A 20,467-nucleotide genomic window follows, 5' to 3' on the forward strand; every position below is an offset into this window, starting at 1 on the left:
TATACAGCGATGAAACAACAATAGCATGACGAAGCAAAGGAATATATGCAATATGTCATATTCATCATATTTTATGGATAATGTGTTTTCATGTCAACTGCATTATCATAGATGATGTACATTATTGACTGTGTAATCACACAGAGGTCTGAAGTGATGCATCTGACAATCCAGATTGTTAGGCGAGCGATCTGCAGCCAGGGGAGACGTAATGTTGTATATGAATACTGTCAACAGTATAATTGTTGCCAATAACATTTGCGAAACTAAATAAAAAGACCGCCTTACTGTACGTCAGCAACAGATTAGAGATCCAAATGTTTTGACACATTGATCGCTGTTGAAATGGAAACGTTTTTCTATTTACAAACTTAACAGGTGACAAATCCATTTGCTCAAAGAAAAAGAGGATATTCATGTTTCAATCAATAATAAACTTAATAACGTTTTCATGATATCATGTTGCACCTAATGAACGTATCGGTTACTGAATGGCAGCTTAATATTGATTCCGGGGGCACGACTGGCCCAGTCGTCTAAGGCGCCGCGATTCGCTGTGCAGTTGTGCGTCCCTCGGGCAGGCCAGAAACCTATGATTGTGGGTTCGAATCCCGGTTCGCACCGATTATGTTTCTAGGTTTGTCAGCACCATACCCGTGCTCGTGGGTTTCACCGAAGTGGTAAACGTCTGAGACCTGCATCACTTCGGGCTTTCCTCCCACATTAAGCTGACACGCCGTGATATAACTGGAATACTGTTAAAAGCGGCGTTAAACCCAACTGACTCACTCACTAATATTGATTCATGTACACGGTGTAAACAGAGATTAACTACACGAATGGCTGGCTCAAGTGAAGTAATCTCTTTCCTTCACACCCTAACATTGCACCATTTTGTCTATTCTCATGATTGCAGTGGCGCATTAATTCATAACACAGCGGTCATGAGTGACGTTATTAGGCTTACTGTTCACTACGCATACCTAAAATGGCCCTCCACACAAAACTTTTCAGTTATATCTGAAGAGTTTCAGGGCGACGATGACAATGCGAACTCGATAACGTCAAAGATCATTCTCTGAAACCATACAGATTCGACATAGACATTGGTGAATTCGACTACCAATGCAGAAGAAACTTCTCAATAAATTACTCTGTGGGAAAATAGTCCGTCGTAATCTGACCTTATGACATCACCATGGTGTAGCCAATCACGGACCTATAATTTGATCTCACACGTTTGCTGTTATTTCAAATGGGTTTCTCAACCACAGTTGTATAAGAATTTTCCGCCCACATGTCGTTCTGGTCATGACGTCATACTGCAATAAGTATGACGTCATGTTATTATGATGACGTCACATTGTAACACTTTTGTCCTGATGAACTGAGCGGGAGCGAAAGTACTTTGTATACTTGACCGACAAATGACTTTCTACAGCGAAGTCAGTAATCTATAAATTTACCTAAGTATCTATTTGGCACATTTTTATAATCACATTTCAATGATCAGCCAAATGATCAGTAATGAATAACACTTGTTATCGCCACAGTTTCACGAACAACTTCAGAAATCGATCCCATCACGTTTATCTTGTCGGCCATTTGGACGTCCTGTATTGATGTAAATGTATTACGACGCACCGTGACGGTTTATGACTGACGTTGTTCTCAAGAAACCTTTATTTTATCTAATGATGACATTATTTGGATCTATGTGTTATAACAAAACTACAAAAGATGTTCCCGGAGAGCACGTTGAGCATACATACGCTCATGTAACATCTCCAGTTGATGAACTATTTTATTCCGCGTTACAGTTGTTTGTTGTATGGATGTCAGTGTAAACGTTAATCATACGTACTAAATGAAATTATGCAATACATCCTGTGAGGTATAAAATAGTTATATAAAACTTTGTGAAAGTGAAAGTCATTTCTTAAATAAATAAAGTCATTATTTTATTTTCTATTAACGCGACTACACCAATTACGTGTGGGTATATGGGTTTCCTGTCGTGTGGTACGGGTGCCTTTACATTGCCCATTGGATTCTTGTCAGTTCATTCAGGTGGTGGGGTCGTATGTTATCTAAACGTCATATCATGCAGGTGTCGCGGCTCTCTAACACAGGTGGCCACAATCTAACAACACGAGGCATACAGATCAGTACTTTCAGTGCAGATTGGATTAACCCTTCGATACTACCTGCTTCTCGACACATGCACCATTGCATGCATATGTTTCACTTGCAACAGTAACAGGCATATGCATAGGTGTTTCCTTCTTACTTGTGTTACACCGCACTCAGCAGTATTCCACATGTAGACCACTTCGACCTGTAAATAATCGATTTGGACAAGGACACGCAGTGATTGATAACGCGAGCAGTAGTGCTAAGTAGTGTTATAAGCACTGAGGTACCCACAGTAGTGTTATATGCACTGAGATACAAACAATAGTATTATATGGACTGAGATACCGATAGCAGTGTTATATACACTGAGATACCAGCAGTAGTGTTATATGCACTGAGATACCCACAGTAGTTTTATATGGACTTGATATACCGATAGCAATGTTATATACACTGAGATACCAGCAGTAGTGTTATAAGCAGTGAGATACCCACAGTAGTGTTATAAGCACTGAGATACCCACAGTAGTGTTGTATACACTGAGATACCTACATTAGTGTCATATGCACTGAGATACCAACAGTAGTGTTGTATACACTGAGATACCTACAGTAGTGTTATATGCACTGATATACCCACAGTAGTGTTATATGCACTGATATACCTACAGTAGTGTCACATGCACTGAGATACCCACAGTAGGGTTATATGCACTGAGATACCTACAGTAGCGTTGTATGCACTGGGATAGCCACAGTAGTGTTGTATGCACTGAAATACCCACAGTAGTGTTATAAGCACTGAGATACCCACAGTAGTGTTATAAGCACTGTGATACCAACAGTAGTGTTATGTGCACTGGGATAGCCACAGTAGTGTTGTATGCAGTGATATAGCCACAGTAGTGTCATACGCACTGATTTACCAACAGTAGTGTCACATGCACTGAGATACCCACAGCAGTGTCATATGCACTGATATACCCACAATAGTGTTATAAAATGTGATATCCACAGTAGTGTTATAAGCACTGATATACCAACATTAGTGTCACATGCCAACGTTAGTGTTATATCCAATGTAATATCCACAGTAGTGTCATATGCACTGATATACCAATAGTAGTGTCACATGCACTGAGATGCTCACAGTAATGTTATATGCAATGGGATATCCATATGGTGTTATAAGCACTGGCATACCCACAGTAGTGTCATACGCACTGATATACCAACAGTAGTGTCACATGCACTGAGATACCCACAGCAGTGTCATATCCATTGAGATACCCACAATAGTGTTATAAAATGTGATATCCACAGTAGTGTTATAAGCACTGATATACCAACATTAGTGTCACATGCCAACGTTAGTGTTATATCCAATGGGATATCCACAGTAGTGTCATATGCACTGATATACCAATAGTAGTGTCACATGCACTGAGATACCCACAGTAGTGTTATATGCAATGGGATATCCATATGGTGTTATAAGCACTGGCATACCTACTGTAGTGTCATATGCACTGAAATACCCACAGTAGTGTCATTTTCACTGATATTCCAACAGTAGTGACAAATGCACTGAGAAACCCAAAATAGTGTCATATACACTTAGATACCAACAGCAGTGTTATACAATGTGATATCCACAGTAGTGTTATAAGCACTGATATACCAACAGTAGTGTCACCTGCTCACAGTAGTGTTATATGCAATGTGATATCTACAGGAGTGTTATATGCACTGAGATAACCACAGTAGTGTTATATGCAATGTGATACCCACAGTGGTGTTATATGCAATGTGATGTCCACAGTAGTGTTATATGCACTGATATACCAACAGTAGTGTCACATGCACTGAGATACCCACAGTAGTGTTATAAGTACTGATAAACCAACAATAGTGTCACATGCTCACAATAGTGTTACATGCAATGTGATATTCACAATAGTGTTATAAGCACTGATATACCAACAGTAGGGTCGCCTGCCCACAGTGGTGTTATATGCAATGTGATATCCACAGGAGTGTTATAAGCACTGATATACCAACAGTAGTGTCGCATGCACTGAGATAACCACAGTAATGTTATATGCACTGTGATCTCACACGTTTGCCGTTATTTCAAATGGGTTTCTCAACCACAGTTGTATAAGAATTTTCCGCCCACATGTCGTTCTGGTCATGACGTCATACTGCAATAAGTATGACGTCATGTTATTATGATGACGTCACATTGTAACACTTTTGTCCTGATGAACTGAGCGGGAGCGAAAGTACTTTGTATACTTGACCGACAAATGACTTTCTACAGCGAAGTCAGCAATCTATAAATTTACCTAAGTATCTATTTGGCACATTTTTATAATCACATTTCAATGATCAGCCAAATGATCAGTAAAGAATAACACTTGTTATCGCCACAGTTTCACGAACAACTTCAGAAATCGATCCCATCACGTTTATCTTGTCGGCCATTTGGACGTCCTGTATTGATGTAAATGTATTACGACGCACCGTGACGGTTTATGACTGACGTTGTTCTCAAGAAACCTTTATTTTATCTAATGATGACATTATTTGGATCTATGTGTTATAACAAAACTACAAAAGTTGTTCCCGGAGAGCACGTTGAGCATACACACGCTCATGTAACATCTCCAGTTGATGAACTATTTTATTCCGCGTTACAGTTGTTTGTTGTATGGATGTCAGTGTAAACGTTAATCATACGTACTAAATGAAATTATGCAATACATCCTGTGAGGTATAAAATAGTTATATAAAACTTTGTGAAAGTGAAAGTCAGTTCTTAAATAAATAAAGTTATTATTTTTTTTCTATTAACGCGACTACACCAATTACGTGTGGGTATATGGGTTTCCTGTCGTGTGGTACGGGTGCCTTTACATTGTCCATTGGATTCTTGTCAGTTCATTCAGGTGGTGGGGTCGTATGTTATCTAAACGTCATATCATGCAGGTGTCGCGGCTCTCTAACACAGGTGGCCACAATCTAACAACACGAGGCATACAGATCAGTACTTTCAGTGCAGATTGGATTAACCCTTCGATACTACCTGCTTCTCGACACATGCACCATTGCATGCATATGTTTCACTTGCAACAGTAACAGGCATATGCATAGGTGTTTCCTTCTTACTTGTGTTACACCGCACTCAGCAGTATTCCACATGTAGACCACTTCGACCTGTAAATAATCGATTTGGACAAGGACACGCAGTGATTGATAACGCGAGCAGTAGTGCTAAGTAGTGTTATAAGCACTGAGGTACCCACAGTAGTGTTATATGCACTGAGATACAAACAGTAGTATTATATGGACTGAGATACCGATAGCAGTGTTATATACACTGAGATACCAGCAGTAGTGTTTTATGCACTGAGATACCAACAGTAGTTTTATATGGACTGATATACTGATAGCAGTGTTATATACACTGAGATACCAGCAGTAGTGTTATAAGCAGTGAGATACCCACAGTAGTGTTATAAGCACTGAGATACCCACAGTAGTGTTGTATACACTGAGATACCTACATTAGTGTCATATGCACTGAGATACCCACAGTAGTGTTGTATACACTGAGATACCTACATTAGTGTTATATGCACTGAGATACCCACAGTAGTGTTATATGCACTGAGATACCTACAGTAGTGTGACATGCACTGAGATACCCACAGTAGGGTTATATGCACTGAGATACCTACAGTAGCGTTGTATGCACAGGGATAGCCACAGTAGTGTTGTATGCACTGAAATACCCACAGTAGTGTTATAAGCACTGAGATACCCACAGTAGTGTTATGAGCACTGTGATACCAACAGTAGTGTTATGTGCACTGGGATAGCCACAGTAGTGTTGTATGCACTGATATAGCCACAGTAGTGTTATAAGCACTGAGATACTAACAGTAGTGCAATATGCACTAGGATAGCCACAGTAGTGTCATATGCACTGAGATACCCACAGTAGTTTCATACGCACTGATATACCAACAGTAGTGTCACATGCACTGAGATACCCACAGCAGTGTCATATGCACTGAGATACCCACAATAGTGTTATAAAATGTGATATCCACAGTAGTGTTATAAGCACTGATATACCAACATTAGTGTCACATGCCAACGTTAGTGTTATATCCAATGGGATATCCACAGTAGTGTCATATGCACTGATATACCAATAGTAGTGTGAAATGCACTGAGATACCCACAGTAGTGTTATATGCAATGGGATATCCATATGGTGTTATAAGCACTGGCATACCTACTGTAGTGTCATATGCACTGAGATACCCACAGTAGTGTCATTTTCACTGATATACCAACAGTAGTGACACATGCACTGAGAAACCCACAATAGTGTCATATACACTTAGATACCCACAGTAGTGTTATACAATGTGATATCCACAGTAGTGTTATAAGCACTGATATACCAACAGTAGTGTCACCTGCTCACAGTAGTGTTATATGCAATGTGATATCTACAGGAGTGTTATATGCACTGAGATAACCACAGTAGTGTTATATGCAATGTGATACCCACAGTGGTGTTATATGCAATGTGATGTCCACAGTAGTGTTATAAGCACTGATATACCAACAGTAGTGTCACATGCACTGAGATAACCACAGTAATGTTATATGCACTGAGATACCCATAGTAGTGTCATTTTCACTGATATACCAACAGTAGGTCCGCATGCACTGCGATACCGACAGTAGTGTTATGTGCAATGTGATATCCACAGGAGTGTTATAAGCACTGATATACCAACAGTAGTGTCACATGCACTGAGATACCCACAGTAGTGTTATAAGTACTGATAAACCAACAATAGTGTCACATGTTCACAATAGTGTTACATGCAATGTGATATTCACAATAGTGTTATAAGCACTGATATACCAACAGTAGTGTCGCCTGCCCACAGTGGTGTTATATGCAATGTGATATCCACAGGAGTGTTATAAGCACTGATATACAAACAGTAGTGTCGCATGCACTGAGATAACCACAGTAATGTTATATGCACTGAGATACCCATAGAAGTGTCATTTTCACTGATATACCAACAGTAGGTCCGCATGCACTGCGATACCGACAGTAGTGTTATGTGCAATGTGATATCCACAGGAGTGTTATAAGCACTGATATACCAACAGTGGTGTCACATGCCAACAGTGGTGTTATATGCAATGTGATATCCACAGGAGTGTTATAAGCACTGATATACCAACAGTGGTGTCACATGCCAACAGTGGTGTTATATGCAATGTGATATCCACAGTTGTGTTATATGCACTGATATACCTACTGTAGTTGTATATGCACAGGGAGCGGTCGGGTAGCCTTGTAGTTAAAGCGTTCGCTCGTCACGCCGAAGACCCGGGTTCGATTCCCACCATGGGTACAATGTGTGAAGCCCATTTCTGGTGTCCCCCGCAGTGATATTGCTGGAATATTGCTAAAAGCGGCGTAAAACCATACTCACTCACTTACTCACTCATATGCACGGAGATACCCACAGTATAGTTATATGCAATGTGATATCCACAGTAATGTTATAAGCACTGATAAACCAACAGTAGTGTCACATGCCCACAGTAGTGTTATAAGCAATGTGATATCCAAAGTAGTGTTATATGCACTGATATACCTACTGTAGTGCCACATGCCCACAGTAGTGTTATATGCAATGTGAAATCCACAGTAGTGTTATGTGCACTGATAAACCAACATTAGTATCACATGCCCACAGTAGTGTTATGTGCAATGTAATATCCACAGTAGTGTTATAAGCAATGTGATATCCAAAGTAGTGTTATATGCACTGATATACCTACTGTAGTGCCACATGTCCACAGTAGTGTTATATGCAATGTGATATCCAAAGTAGTGTTATATGCACTGATATACCTACTGTAGTGTCATATGCACTGAGATACCCACAGTAGTGTTATATGCAATGTGATATCCACATGGTGTTATATGCACTCATTTACCTACTGTAGTGTCATACGCTCTGAGATACCAAGAGTTAACTCTGGCCTATAAATCAGCTGTCATAACTCCAGATAGAAGAGGTATGTCTATGGCTTTCCAACGTCACTTTCTGTCATTGTATTTAAAGTGGGTCGATAAATGAATGTTGTACACGTGCATTAAGACAGCAATATTCCAACTACCACACCGGTCTGTAAGTCATGGATTTGGCGAGCCATACCATCCAAATAGTTGCGTGTGATTCCCAGAATCCGAAAATAGGCCACGCCAACTAATGGAGTATTGTTTCCTGAATGGCTGATAAGTGAGTGAATGAGTATAGTTTTACGCCTCTTTAAGCAATGTTCCAGCAATATCACGACGGGGGACACCAGAAATGGGATTCACACATTGTACCCATGTCGGGAATCGCACCCGGGTCTTCAGCGTGAGGAGCGAACGCTTTAACCACTAGGCTACCCGACCGCCCCGATTGGCTGATAAGAGAATGAGTGGTTGAGCTTGAATAATGTCACTGATTTCGTATTGTTGTCTGTAGTGTTTTGTGTTAATGGATAAATAAAGTTTTTATTGTTGACTTATTTATCTAAAAGAAATGACTTCAATATGTTTGGTGTATATGAAGGGTTTAACTTAAAAAAACGGCATGCACACTTTGCACAAATCCGCTACACGTATTTTGTCCAGCCTCTTTAAGCATATTGAAAACATGTTCAAGCTTTAAAAATATTTACCCGCATTTAAATAATGATGACTCCCTCAATAGAATCCGACCTCGCCAATGTCGGACAAGTCCATTTTATGCATAGGTGGATTTTCCCCGCATATTCTCACAATCCTCACATCGATTACCTGTACCTTTTCTCCAAATACCGATTGTCATATCTCACCCGCTTTTAGATGCGTTCGTTCGGCCATCGCGTTTATCTGCGTAGCCCAGCTCAAACTGAGAAAAGTTGGAAAATGATCTTTGGATGATGAAAAGAATTATATTCGGATCGATAAATGCTTAAAACTCCTCAGCAAGCCTAGTTTTTAAAAATATCTTTTTTCAACTTTTATCGACTGATGTTGATATATTTGACATTAAAAGACACTCGATTGAGATTCTCTATACAACCATGAAGCACCACATGGTTAATGAAAACACAGATCATGGTAGATGGAGAAGTTGACTTATATAAGTTATAAGTGCAAATATCTGAGCTTGGAATCACTTTAGATGAAGAAATTATTGATTGCCATTCTTTTCTGCCTTCAGTAGGGGGACAGACTTATACAAGACCCCTCAAAAGAGGTGTGTCGTGACGAGGGTTGTTCAGCAGTGCCAAAACCAACATCGACTTTGATAGCAAGGGGGTATCACAGAAAGCATGTTGGTAGTCAGGTAGATAGCAATGATGACCTACGACCTGGAGGGTGTAGTCAGTATTAGCAATATCAGTGGAATATATGTACGTGCGAGTGTGCGATGGCGTACGAACGTGTACGAACGCGTTTCAATGGTGTGTTTGGATGGTGTGTGGTATGTTGAGGTGTTTAATCATGTCAGCATAAATATAATATATTTGGCAGTTGATATGTTGCTCAAAATGCACAATTTTTTCAAGTTTTTTCAACATTCTAAGCCCAAATTGGACTTTTGGACATCTGTGGTAAATAGATGCGTGTTGAAGTCACATATGATGGCGACAAAGGGCGCCACTCCTCGTGTTTTGTCTGACGTTCAGGGACGCTTCGTCGTTATTAAACCTATTTGCACGCAAGAGGTTTTAGCTCAAGTCTTTCTTCAGCAAAGTTTCATACATTATGAAATTTTTTTACAAGCTACGGTCTCTCTGTTACCGGAAATAGCACACGTTGTATGTGTCGACAGCTATGAACAGTGGTGTTCAAAAGAGTTATCTCCCCTACCTTCTCACTCCTCACTGGTAGGGCTGCCCTGTGTCATTGTCTGACTGGTGACAAGTCGTTTTTCTGGGAGGTAATTATTGACGGGGTAGGTTGAAGCATCAGACACGCGCGCTGTGTGTCCACCTGCGCGTGGCCCCAACATGATTAAACACTTCAAACATCAAATCTGGCGGATGTTTTGCAAGAACCCAATCAGCCGCTTCAGCCCTGGTATGATCAATGTCGCTGGCTGAACGTCGTAAATTGTTGCATGATGGTCACCGCTTTCTCTGTGTCGTATAACTGCACCCTCGCCTACGCGTCTTCATCAGTCATGTCAGGGATGGGATCTCTGTGTTATAGAGGACAGTATATGTTAAATACTGGAGTACACTATTGATTTTTCTATGTTGTTTTTGACGTTACTTAAATGTAGGGGAATTTAGAGTCAGACTAGAGTTTTTGTTTGTTTGTTGTTTAACGCCGCACTCAGCAATATTCCAGCTATATAATCGAGTCTGGACAGGACAACCAAAGGATTGATATCGTGACATGTATCAACCAAGTATGGGATACAATGACATTTATCATCCAAAACTGGCTCCCACAGGAGATATCGCTTGGATGAGATCAAGCGATATCTACACTGTAGATATCACTGCAATGAAATGACATCACAATGCTTTGCATACCATTGTGACGTCACTGGTTACCATGACGTCATAATCAAATGACATCACTAATGGCTCTGCTAATGAAACTGTTTGCAGTACTTTTTACACTGAAGACACTGCTAATTACTGTCTAAAAATTGAAAAAGTTGAAAGAATGATGTTGGATGATAAATAAAATCTCGGCAAGCCTCGGAAGTTTTTCACTTTTATCAACTCGTGTTGATATATTTGATATCAAAAGACACTCGGGTGAGATTCTCTATGTATCAACCAAGTCAGCGAACCTGACAACACGATCCCGTTAGTCTAGAGTATAACAAATACAAAAGCAACATGATGCTTCTATAAAGCATTGACTTATCTAGAGTATCGAAAGCCAAGCAGTACATGGTGTACACGCTAGTAGCGACTGATCAGCTACTTTGGAGCTTATATTAAGCAATACATGATATATAATGCATCATCTACTATCAAGCAATACAGAATATATCATAACAAAGAGCATGATATACTTTCGAGAAATACATGATATACCCTCAAGAAGTACATGACATACCACCCAGCAGAATATGATATAGCATCAGGCAGTACATGATAAAGCATCAGGCAGTACACGATATAGCATCAGGCAGTACATGATAAAGCATCAGGCAGTACATGATATAGCATCAGGCAGTACACGATATAGCATCAGGCAGTACATGATAAAGCATCAGGCAGTACATGATATAGCATCAGGCAGTACATGATATAGCATCAGGCAGTACATGATATAGCATCAGGCAGTACATGACATAGCATCAGGCAGTACATGACATAGTATCAGGCAGTACATGATATAGCATCAGGCAGTACATGATATAGCATCAGGCAGTACATGACATAGCATCAGGCAGTACATGATATAGCATCAGGCAGTACATGACAGAGCATCAGGCAGTACATGATATAGTATCAGGCAGTACATGACATAGCATCAGGCAGTACATGATATAGCATCAGGCAGTACATAATATAGCATCAGGCAGTACATGACATAGCATCAGGCAGTACATGATATAGCATCAGGCAGTACATGATACACCCAAAAACAGTTACTGTACATGATATACCATCAGACAATGCATGATCTACTCACTATCAAGCAATGCATGAAATACCACCAAACAGTACATTATCTCTTATCAGGCAATGCATGATCAACTATCAAGCAGTACATAAAATACTGTTACAAAGTGGAGGCACGGGTGACCCAGTCGTCTAAGGTGCCGCGATTCGCTGTGCAGAGTTACGTCCCTTGGGCACGCCAGAAACCTATGATTGTGGGTTCGAATCCCGGTTCACACCGATTATGTTTCTAGGTTTGTCAACACCATACCCGTGCTCGTGGGTTTAACCGAAGTGGTAAATGTCTGAGACCTGCATCACTTCGGACTTTCCTCCCACATTAAGCTGACACGCCGCGATACAACTGTAATACTGTTAAAAGCGGCGTTATACCCAACTGACTCACTCTAGGCAAAATGCATACATATAGACCATGCCAGTCACTCATTGCACCCATGCACACCTGGTGAGGCAAACATGTCACACATGATGACCTAGTGTATGTATACTTATAGAAATAAAATAAGCACCATCCATGTTATCATAATGAGTTAATTTACTTGCAGTCTAGTGCAAAATGCCTTCGAGATTTCAGTATCCTTTGATGATTACAGCTAACCAGAGTCATCACTGATGAAGAAAACAAGGATTTGAATTGCAACAATGACATTTATTCTGTATGGCTGGCATTTTGGAGAAAGAAGGCGTTAACTCAACTCACTCACACTGTTACAAAGTATTTACTAGTTATCAGTATGTGACGCGTCCAGTCCAGTTGTGCCTGTAGGTGCGGTCGGCATGTCGATTCCCATTTGACACCCACACCCATCCACACACCTGTAGTACTGGGCACAGTGCAGTTAAAACAACCAGAAAAAAAACCTAGAAATTAAAACACGATAATTATCTTCCTTAAGTGGTTAAAACTGTGTTTCTTAGATACGCCTCACTTTGACTGAGTGCAAGTCACTGCTTGACGTGTCCATTAGTTGACAACACAAGAACATGTCTAGAAAATGACTTTTTAAAAAGGGATTTAAACCCGCAATTGGTTATGGACAATAATTCCGTTATCATTTCAGACAGTACTGTTAAGTCACGTGACCAGCCGCGATAGAGACACATTACCTTTGAACTCAACTTGGCCAAAGGAGCGAAATATCCGTGTGAAATAATTTTGATATATTATTTATGACGACCAATTTATATTCAGGATATTTCAGGATATTTAAATATTTCGAATGAGATATTTTCAATTTGAAACTTGGAGACAACAGATTTACAGTGTATGTAGTCCCATGACGTAACACAGTCATGTGATTATTTGAGGGCGTGGTCTACTGATTTCGTCACGTGGTCAAATCTAGTCAAGCTAAACTCAACACTGGCGTTTTTGTATATAAAGCTATGTCCACCTATGGGCGAAACAAACAAACGAAAAATTACAACGGAAAATGTTTGAAAATAAAAACAATCGTTCACATGAAAATACTCATGAAAAACTATAATTTGGAGAATGAATTTTCCATTGAACGAAATGTAAATGGTACTAATTATTATTCGCCTCTTGTCTTGGCAGTCGTGAAGACCCTTGGCAGTTTCTTGTCTGAACGAGTGTATTGTGGGGACACTCGGAAATATCATGTCCGCTTAGGACTATGATCGGTCACAGATTCGGTAGAAAATAAATCGAAACTTGATAGAACGACCCTCTTCAGAACAAGCGTAGACGGTGTAATATTATCGGCGTTTCGCTTATGCGCTATTTTATATGTACTATTGATAACAGCTGGCCACACTACCCAAACTATATCAACTACTCGAGTTTGAGAGTGTAGTTCTGACAGGTTGGTTATGCTGCACTTCAATGTGTCATCAATTATCAAAGTGTCCAACTACAGTGTCAGCATTAGTCACTTCTTGACAACATAAGGACGTGAAAAGAGTTCAGAGCTTAACGCTCGCAATATATCCAAAGCCACAAATACCTATACGGTACCCATTCTTTCATATTCTTTTGGTGTTGTTGATTGGACGAAACAAGAAATGCAGGGTATCGACACCCTCAGACGAAGAATCATGACAGACAAAAACCTCACCAACCTCTCTCTGCCCTCAATCGCGTGGTTTGATTAACGTATAGGCTTTTCATGATATTGTATTGTGCACATTTGCACACACTTTCTTGTCTGATGACCTCTTGTCAAGCATTTTAAGACTCATGATGAAAACAAAGCTGTCCACAGTTTCCTTAAAGGGACCAAGGATGTTGGACATAATCTCAATGTCAATGCTGATTTTGTTGATGGTCTTGTCAACCAAGCGAAGTGCCATATCAAATCAGAACAGATTCAGTTTTTCAGGGAGAGGCTATCTGAACGACCACTGCATCGAGTTTATGTTCAGCGTGTTGAGAAGAACAGCAACCCCACTTCGCTTGGATGAAGTCGGCTGGCCAGGAAAGTGAAGGTTTTCTGTTTGCTGCTCAGGACCAGTCACTTCCCACATCATAATGTCAATATGAAATGTAGATTATGCAATGAATTTATTGAGACTGTCCAACACATTGTCAGTGGAAGCCCAGGGTATGTACAAACACTGTTACTCAAGCGACACGAGGGCGTGGCTCGATCCTTTTATTACCGTCTTCGCCATGCCTGTGGTTTTGTCGCGGACGTCCACCCATGGTCCGACCCAGAATATGTAGAGGGCGTCATTGAAAATGATAAATGCAAAATTCTTTGGCACAGGCCCTTATACAGACTCTGGTTGGGCAGCGTTCCTGGGAGAAGTCCGATTCGCTGTCTGGGCTGCGTGCATAGGGGGCAAGGACCCTGAGCTGATGATGAGCCTAAGCAGTCTGACTATGCCTGGATCATCCAAACCCTCTTTGATGCATTTATTTATTTGTATCTGTACATTATGATAATAAAGTCCATTTGTATGGCGTTTTTATATGCTTAATATACCCAAAGCGCAGAAAGAAAAAACAAAGTTTAGTCAAAGGCTTGGCAGGTGCGGAGTCAAGTTCTGAAGGCTGAGTAGGTTAAATAGTTGCGAAGTTCAAGGAAAGATTGTTCCACTGATTGGCTGCTTCATTGGAGAAAGATCTCTGTCCATAACTGCTACGTTAAAATTAGACACAAGACGTTGTGATTCTGAACGGAGAGATCCGGAGGTTGGGTGGAGGAAGGTCACGGAGACATGATGGAGCTGTTTCATAGTGTCACTGAGTGGAACAAATCGCGCTGCTTTGTTCGGGATGGATAGTAGTCTATTGACTTTCAGGAGAACTACGGCAAGTAGACTTTTGCAAATAGTCGATCCTCGAGATGATTTGGGAAAGACTCAATAGTTTTGTGTTTTGTCAGGCAGGGTCTGATGTTGCCAATGTTACGCAGATGCAAGTGACATATTTGACAGCTGACTGAACTGTTTGAGTAGCTTGAGGTCAGAATCTAGGATAACACAAGGTCCTTTCTACTGGAGGAAATTGGAATTGATAATTCTCCAATATTAACTATCTCAAGGTCACACTTGTTGAGTCTTCTTGCAGGACTAATTACAATTCATTCTTCTCGTCATTTAGCCTTAGTTTGTTGAGAGACATCCATGCCTTAGAGTACTGACAGGAGTCAGACAGTTACTGAGTCAATAGATGTTGAAGGATCAGGCTTGAAGAACTTGAGGAGTGTCGTTGAATAGATGATGCAATAGACTTTGTTTCTGGGTGTTGTTACCAATGAGTTTTGCATAGAGAGTAAAGAGGGTTGGACTGAGGACCAATCCTTGTGGGACTCCACAATCAAGGTGAATAGGAGCGGATGGTACTCTTTGTCAGACAGGATTTCACCCAGTTTAGTGCAGATCCTCTGAGGCCAACTTCATTAAATTTTCTCCTCATGGTGAATGGTGTCAAAGGCTAAGCTGAGGTCCAGAAGAAGTAAAAGGGCAACATTACCATTATCAACACCACGTCGTAGATTGTTAATGGCTTTGAGCAGGGCGGTTTCTGTGCCATTATGGGCCCTGTAGGCTGATTGCAGAGGCTACTGCAGAGATTGTATTTTTCAAGATGTGCTAAGAGAGGATGACAAACACCTTCGTCTACAAGCTTCGATATATATTACACATTGAATACTGGTCTGAAGGTCTTCAGGTTTGCTGAGTCAAGTCCTGTTCTCTTCAGTAGCCATGGCAGCCATTAGGATATTTGGCATCGTACCAGATGTAATGGACGAAGGAGATTTTTGTTATGTTTGGTAGCAAGATATCCCTATTCTCATAGACACGTTGTGTCGGGGTTTGGCAAAAGTGCAAATGAAATGAGGAAAACGCCACATTCATGAGCATTGAACTTGTGTAGCGATGTGCTTTAACATGTGTGTGTGTGTGTGTGTGTGTGTGTGTGTGTGTGTGTGTGTGTGTGTGTGTGTGTGTGTGTGTGTGTGTGTGTGTGTGTGTGTGTGTGCGCGTGTGTGTGTGTGCGTGCATGTGTGTCTCTTCTTGTACTTGTCCAGGATGATGCCAGTGTTATGGTGCTAGACCTTTTTATATACCCTGCTGCAGTTTAACAGATTCCCCCACACAGACACCTCGTGACTCCTAGCCAAACGCCAGACAGGGTAACAAAATATACGATCTTTTAACATCTTTTGGTATGAGACCTTTGCTCTACGGGATGTCCTTCACTGGCCAACACCTGGTGTCACGGATTGTGAATGCTCACAGGAGCGAATACCTGGTGTCAGGGCAAGGTATTTTCACAAATGATGCGAATACCTGTTGTCATATTGTCACAGGGATCCTGGCGTTCTGGTCTTGTGTTGAAAAAAATCCCCATGTTGTGTTCGAATTTGAAGATGTGTTAATTTTACTTTCGGACTTCCTCATACATATCTCACACAAAATGATTATATATGTAGTTGTGCAATATTAGAAAAAAAGGAAGTCAGACCTTATCTAACCATCACGCTTGCAATAGTTTCCAGATATGCCCTCGCGTTCCCTGTCTTCTGAAAGTACTTCCTTTATTCATTGACGGATGACGCACCTTCCACACTTCTTTGGCTTGTAACATGGCAGTAATAGCCTGAGCTTAATCTACTCATGTCTTCTCTTAGGTTCTCTCGTTACAGCAAAGAGCGACGAGATTGGTAAGAATCAATTCACAACGACGTTGAAACCCAGCCGTGGCATTACGACACTGTGATCCTGGTCTGGTTTTACGTTCACAAAGGGCGCGCGTCGATGACGATGTCATTAAATATTGCTCAGCAGACAGGAAGTTTGTTGACAAGGTCACCTATTGCTTATATTGATATTCATTCATACCAGAATTAAGCTTTCTAACTACTGTGGTGGCAATGCCAATATCATACACATATATCACATTCTGTCCGAATGTGCTGTCTTTATGACCAATGTATTCGGCATCGCCTGCGATTTGGGCCAGCTGTCTGTCACAACAGAAACATCGAACACCGAGAGAGACATCTAAATGCATGATTGATAACTAATGTCATTGCGGGGACATTCGTATAACTGAGGTCCAAGTTATCCTTTCACCAGTGTTGCGTAGCTTGTTCTGATGGCGTGAATGTTTTTCACATACTATTGTAAAGGGTTGTCACATATAACGTCGACTGCATTGTCCACCATTTACAAACTACAGTCAGATGTGACCACCATATACTGACTACAGTCAGATGTGGTCACAATATGTACTGAGTACTGTGTCAGAAATGACCACAATGTAATAACTTTGAAGTCAGATGAGACCGCCTAAGGTATTGGTTATACTCAATACTAAATATTAAAAGCATTTTACTGATGGGTGTAGGCGAAACAAATTATAATTAAACAGTAAACACTCCACGTGCTGTCACTTCAATAACAAGGAAATAGAGATGCAAGTTACCGAAAAACGATGAGACACCCTGGAGGTGGAATTTAAGCGTCCTACTAGCGATGACAGTTTGCCACTGATGTACTGGGGCTTTCAGTCAACGACCCACAAAGTTCCGTCCAATTGTTGTCATCGGCCATACTGAGTAGCAAGAGAGTAACAATATTATTTCTTGCTTTTAGGGTTTGCGTCTATGACGGTGCCAGTGTACGTCGCCGAGGCTGCCCCTCCCACCATCCGGGGACGTCTTGTCACCCTGAACCAGCTCTTCATCACCATTGGCATCGTCGTCTCCGCCCTCGTCGCTGGCGCCTTCAGCTTCCTCAAACCAGAGGGATGGCGGTACGTCCACCGTGGGAGTGCTGCGTGTTTTGCTAAATTAAATGCAGGTTGATCGCGGGGATTCCGGCTTAAAACTGGTCCTCAGCATCTTATGCTGTTCGTAAGAGGCGACCAAATGAATCGTGTGGTCAGGCTCGGTGCCTTGCGTCATGGCGTGTCGTTGTATCCCAACGGCGTGGATAGTTGTTCACAATATCCATATATCTGGAATATTGCCGAGTTCGTCGTTAAACAACAAACAAAAAAACAATGCAGGTTGAAAAAAAAAATAAAACATCCAAAATGAATGTCAGCAAGAGAAATCATTGTCCTCCCCAAATATTTTAAAGTATCCCCCACTATCCACACTTTAGGTAGAATAGCAAATAAAATTCATATAATTGACGGTCCAATTATACCATTACCATTAATAAGTGACGGATGCCACAGGTGGGGCAGTATACGCTCACCTTTTCATGAACACGTGGTATCATCACTATGTTGCTAGTGATTCACAAACACGTGCTCATAATGTAGTCGGAATTGTGCAATGGTGATTTCTTATGATTATGGAAATAGTATTTGTCGCGTTTAATTATTATTTAATATATTCCACAGCTACATGCTTGGGCTGGCTGGAGTCCCGGGGGTGATCCAGTTTGTTGGTTTCTTCTTCCTCCCCGAATCCCCCCGCTGGCTTGTGGACAAGGGCCGAATAGACGAGGCAAGGAAGGTGCTACAGAAGATCCGGAGCACGGACAACGTTCAAATGGAACTGCAGGAGATTCAGGACAACATCGAGATGGATAGGAGGAACTCTCCTGGAGGTGAGAATAGAGACTAGAGGGTAGAGGTAAGATAGATTGGCGGGAAGAACTCTCCGGGAGGCGATGAGAGAGGATAGGCTGGATGGGCAGGACGATCTCTCCTGGAGGTGAGGGTAGAGGATAGGCTGATAAGGACGATCTCTCCTGGAGGTGAGGGTAGAGGATAGGCTGGATGGGCAGGACGATCTCTCCTGGAGGTGAGGGTAGAGGATAGGCTGGTCAGGACGATCTCTCCTGGAGGTGAGGGTAGAGGATAGGCTGATAAGGACGATCTCTCCTGGAGGTGAGGTAGAGGATAGGCTGATAAGGACGATCTCTCCTGGAGGTGAGGGTAGAGGTTAGGCTGATAAGGACGATCTCTCCTGGAGGTGAGGGTAGAGGATAGGCTGATAAGGACGATCTCTCCTGGAGGTGAGGGTAGAGGATAGGCTGGATGGGCAGGACGATCTCTCCTGGAGGTGAGGGTAGAGGATAGGCTGGTCAGGACGATCTCTCCTGGAGGTGAGGGTAGAGGATAGGCTGATAAGGACGATCTCTCCTGGAGGTGAGGTAGAGGATAGGCTGATAAGGACGATCTCTCCTGGAGGTGAGGGTAGAGGTTAGGCTGATAAGGACGATCTCTCCTGGAGGTGAGGGTAGAGGATAGGCTGATAAGGACGATCTCTCCTGGAGGTGAGGGTAGAGGTTAGGCTGATAAGGACGATCTCTCCTGGAGGTGAGGGTAGAGGTTAGGCTGATAAGGACGATCTCTCCTGGAGGTGAGGGTAGAGGATAGGCTGGTCAGGACGATTTCTCCTGGAGGTGAGGGTAGAGGATAGGCTGGTCAGGACGATCTCTCCTGGAGGTGAGGGTAGAGGATAGGCTGCTCAGGACGATCTCTCCTGGATGTGAGGGTAGAGGATAGGCTGGTCAGGACGATCTCTCCTGGAGGTGAGGGTAGAGGATAGGCTGCTCAGGACGATCTCTCCTGGAGGTGAGGATAGAGGATAGGCTGGATGGGCAGGACGATCTCTCCTGTGAGGATAGAGGATAGGCTGGTCAGGACGATCTCTCCTGTGAGGATAGAGGATAGGCTGGTAAGGACGATCTCTCCTGTGAGGATAGAGGATAGGCTGGATGGGCAGGATGATCTCTCCTGGAGGTGAGGGTAGAGGATAGGCTGCTCAGGACGATATCTCCTGGAGGTGAGGATAGAGGATAGGCTGGATGGGCAGGACGATCTCTCCTGTGGGGATAGAGGATAGGCTGGTCAGGACGATCTCTCCTGTGAGGATAGAGGATAGGCTGGTCAGGACGATCTCTTCTGGAGGTGAGGGTAGAGCATAGGCTGGTCAGGATGATCTCTCCTGGAGGTGAGGGTAGAGGATAGGCTGCTCAGGACGATCTCTCCTGGATGTGAGGGTAGAGGATAGGCTGGTCAGGACGATCTCTCCTGTGAGGATAGAGGATAAGCTGGGTAAGCAGGATGACCGTTCCTTGAGGTGAGGGTAGAGGATACGATAGTTGGACAAACGATATCTTCATGAGATGAGGGTACTGATAGGATGGAGAG

The 20,467-nt window shown here is 42.1% G+C and overlaps 1 protein-coding gene across 3 annotated transcripts in view; it reads left to right on the top strand.

Annotated features, from left to right (window-relative positions):
- LOC124120687 (proton myo-inositol cotransporter-like) overlaps window positions 1–20,467 on the top strand; it is a 40,089-nt gene that overhangs the window by 5,776 nt on the left and 13,846 nt on the right. For all 3 annotated transcript variants that reach the window (XM_048396817.1, XM_048396816.1, XM_048396818.1), the window contains 2 exons: window positions 17,950–18,109; window positions 18,707–18,915. In XM_048396817.1, coding sequence (XP_048252774.1) covers window positions 17,950–18,109; window positions 18,707–18,915 — 369 coding nt within the window. The remainder of the gene's footprint in view (window positions 1–17,949; window positions 18,110–18,706; window positions 18,916–20,467) is intronic.

Source organism: Haliotis rufescens, unplaced genomic scaffold (assembly GCF_023055435.1).
Source record: "Haliotis rufescens isolate VD_foot unplaced genomic scaffold, xgHalRufe1.0.p SCAF_16, whole genome shotgun sequence".
Taxonomy (NCBI): domain Eukaryota; kingdom Metazoa; phylum Mollusca; class Gastropoda; order Lepetellida; family Haliotidae; genus Haliotis; species Haliotis rufescens.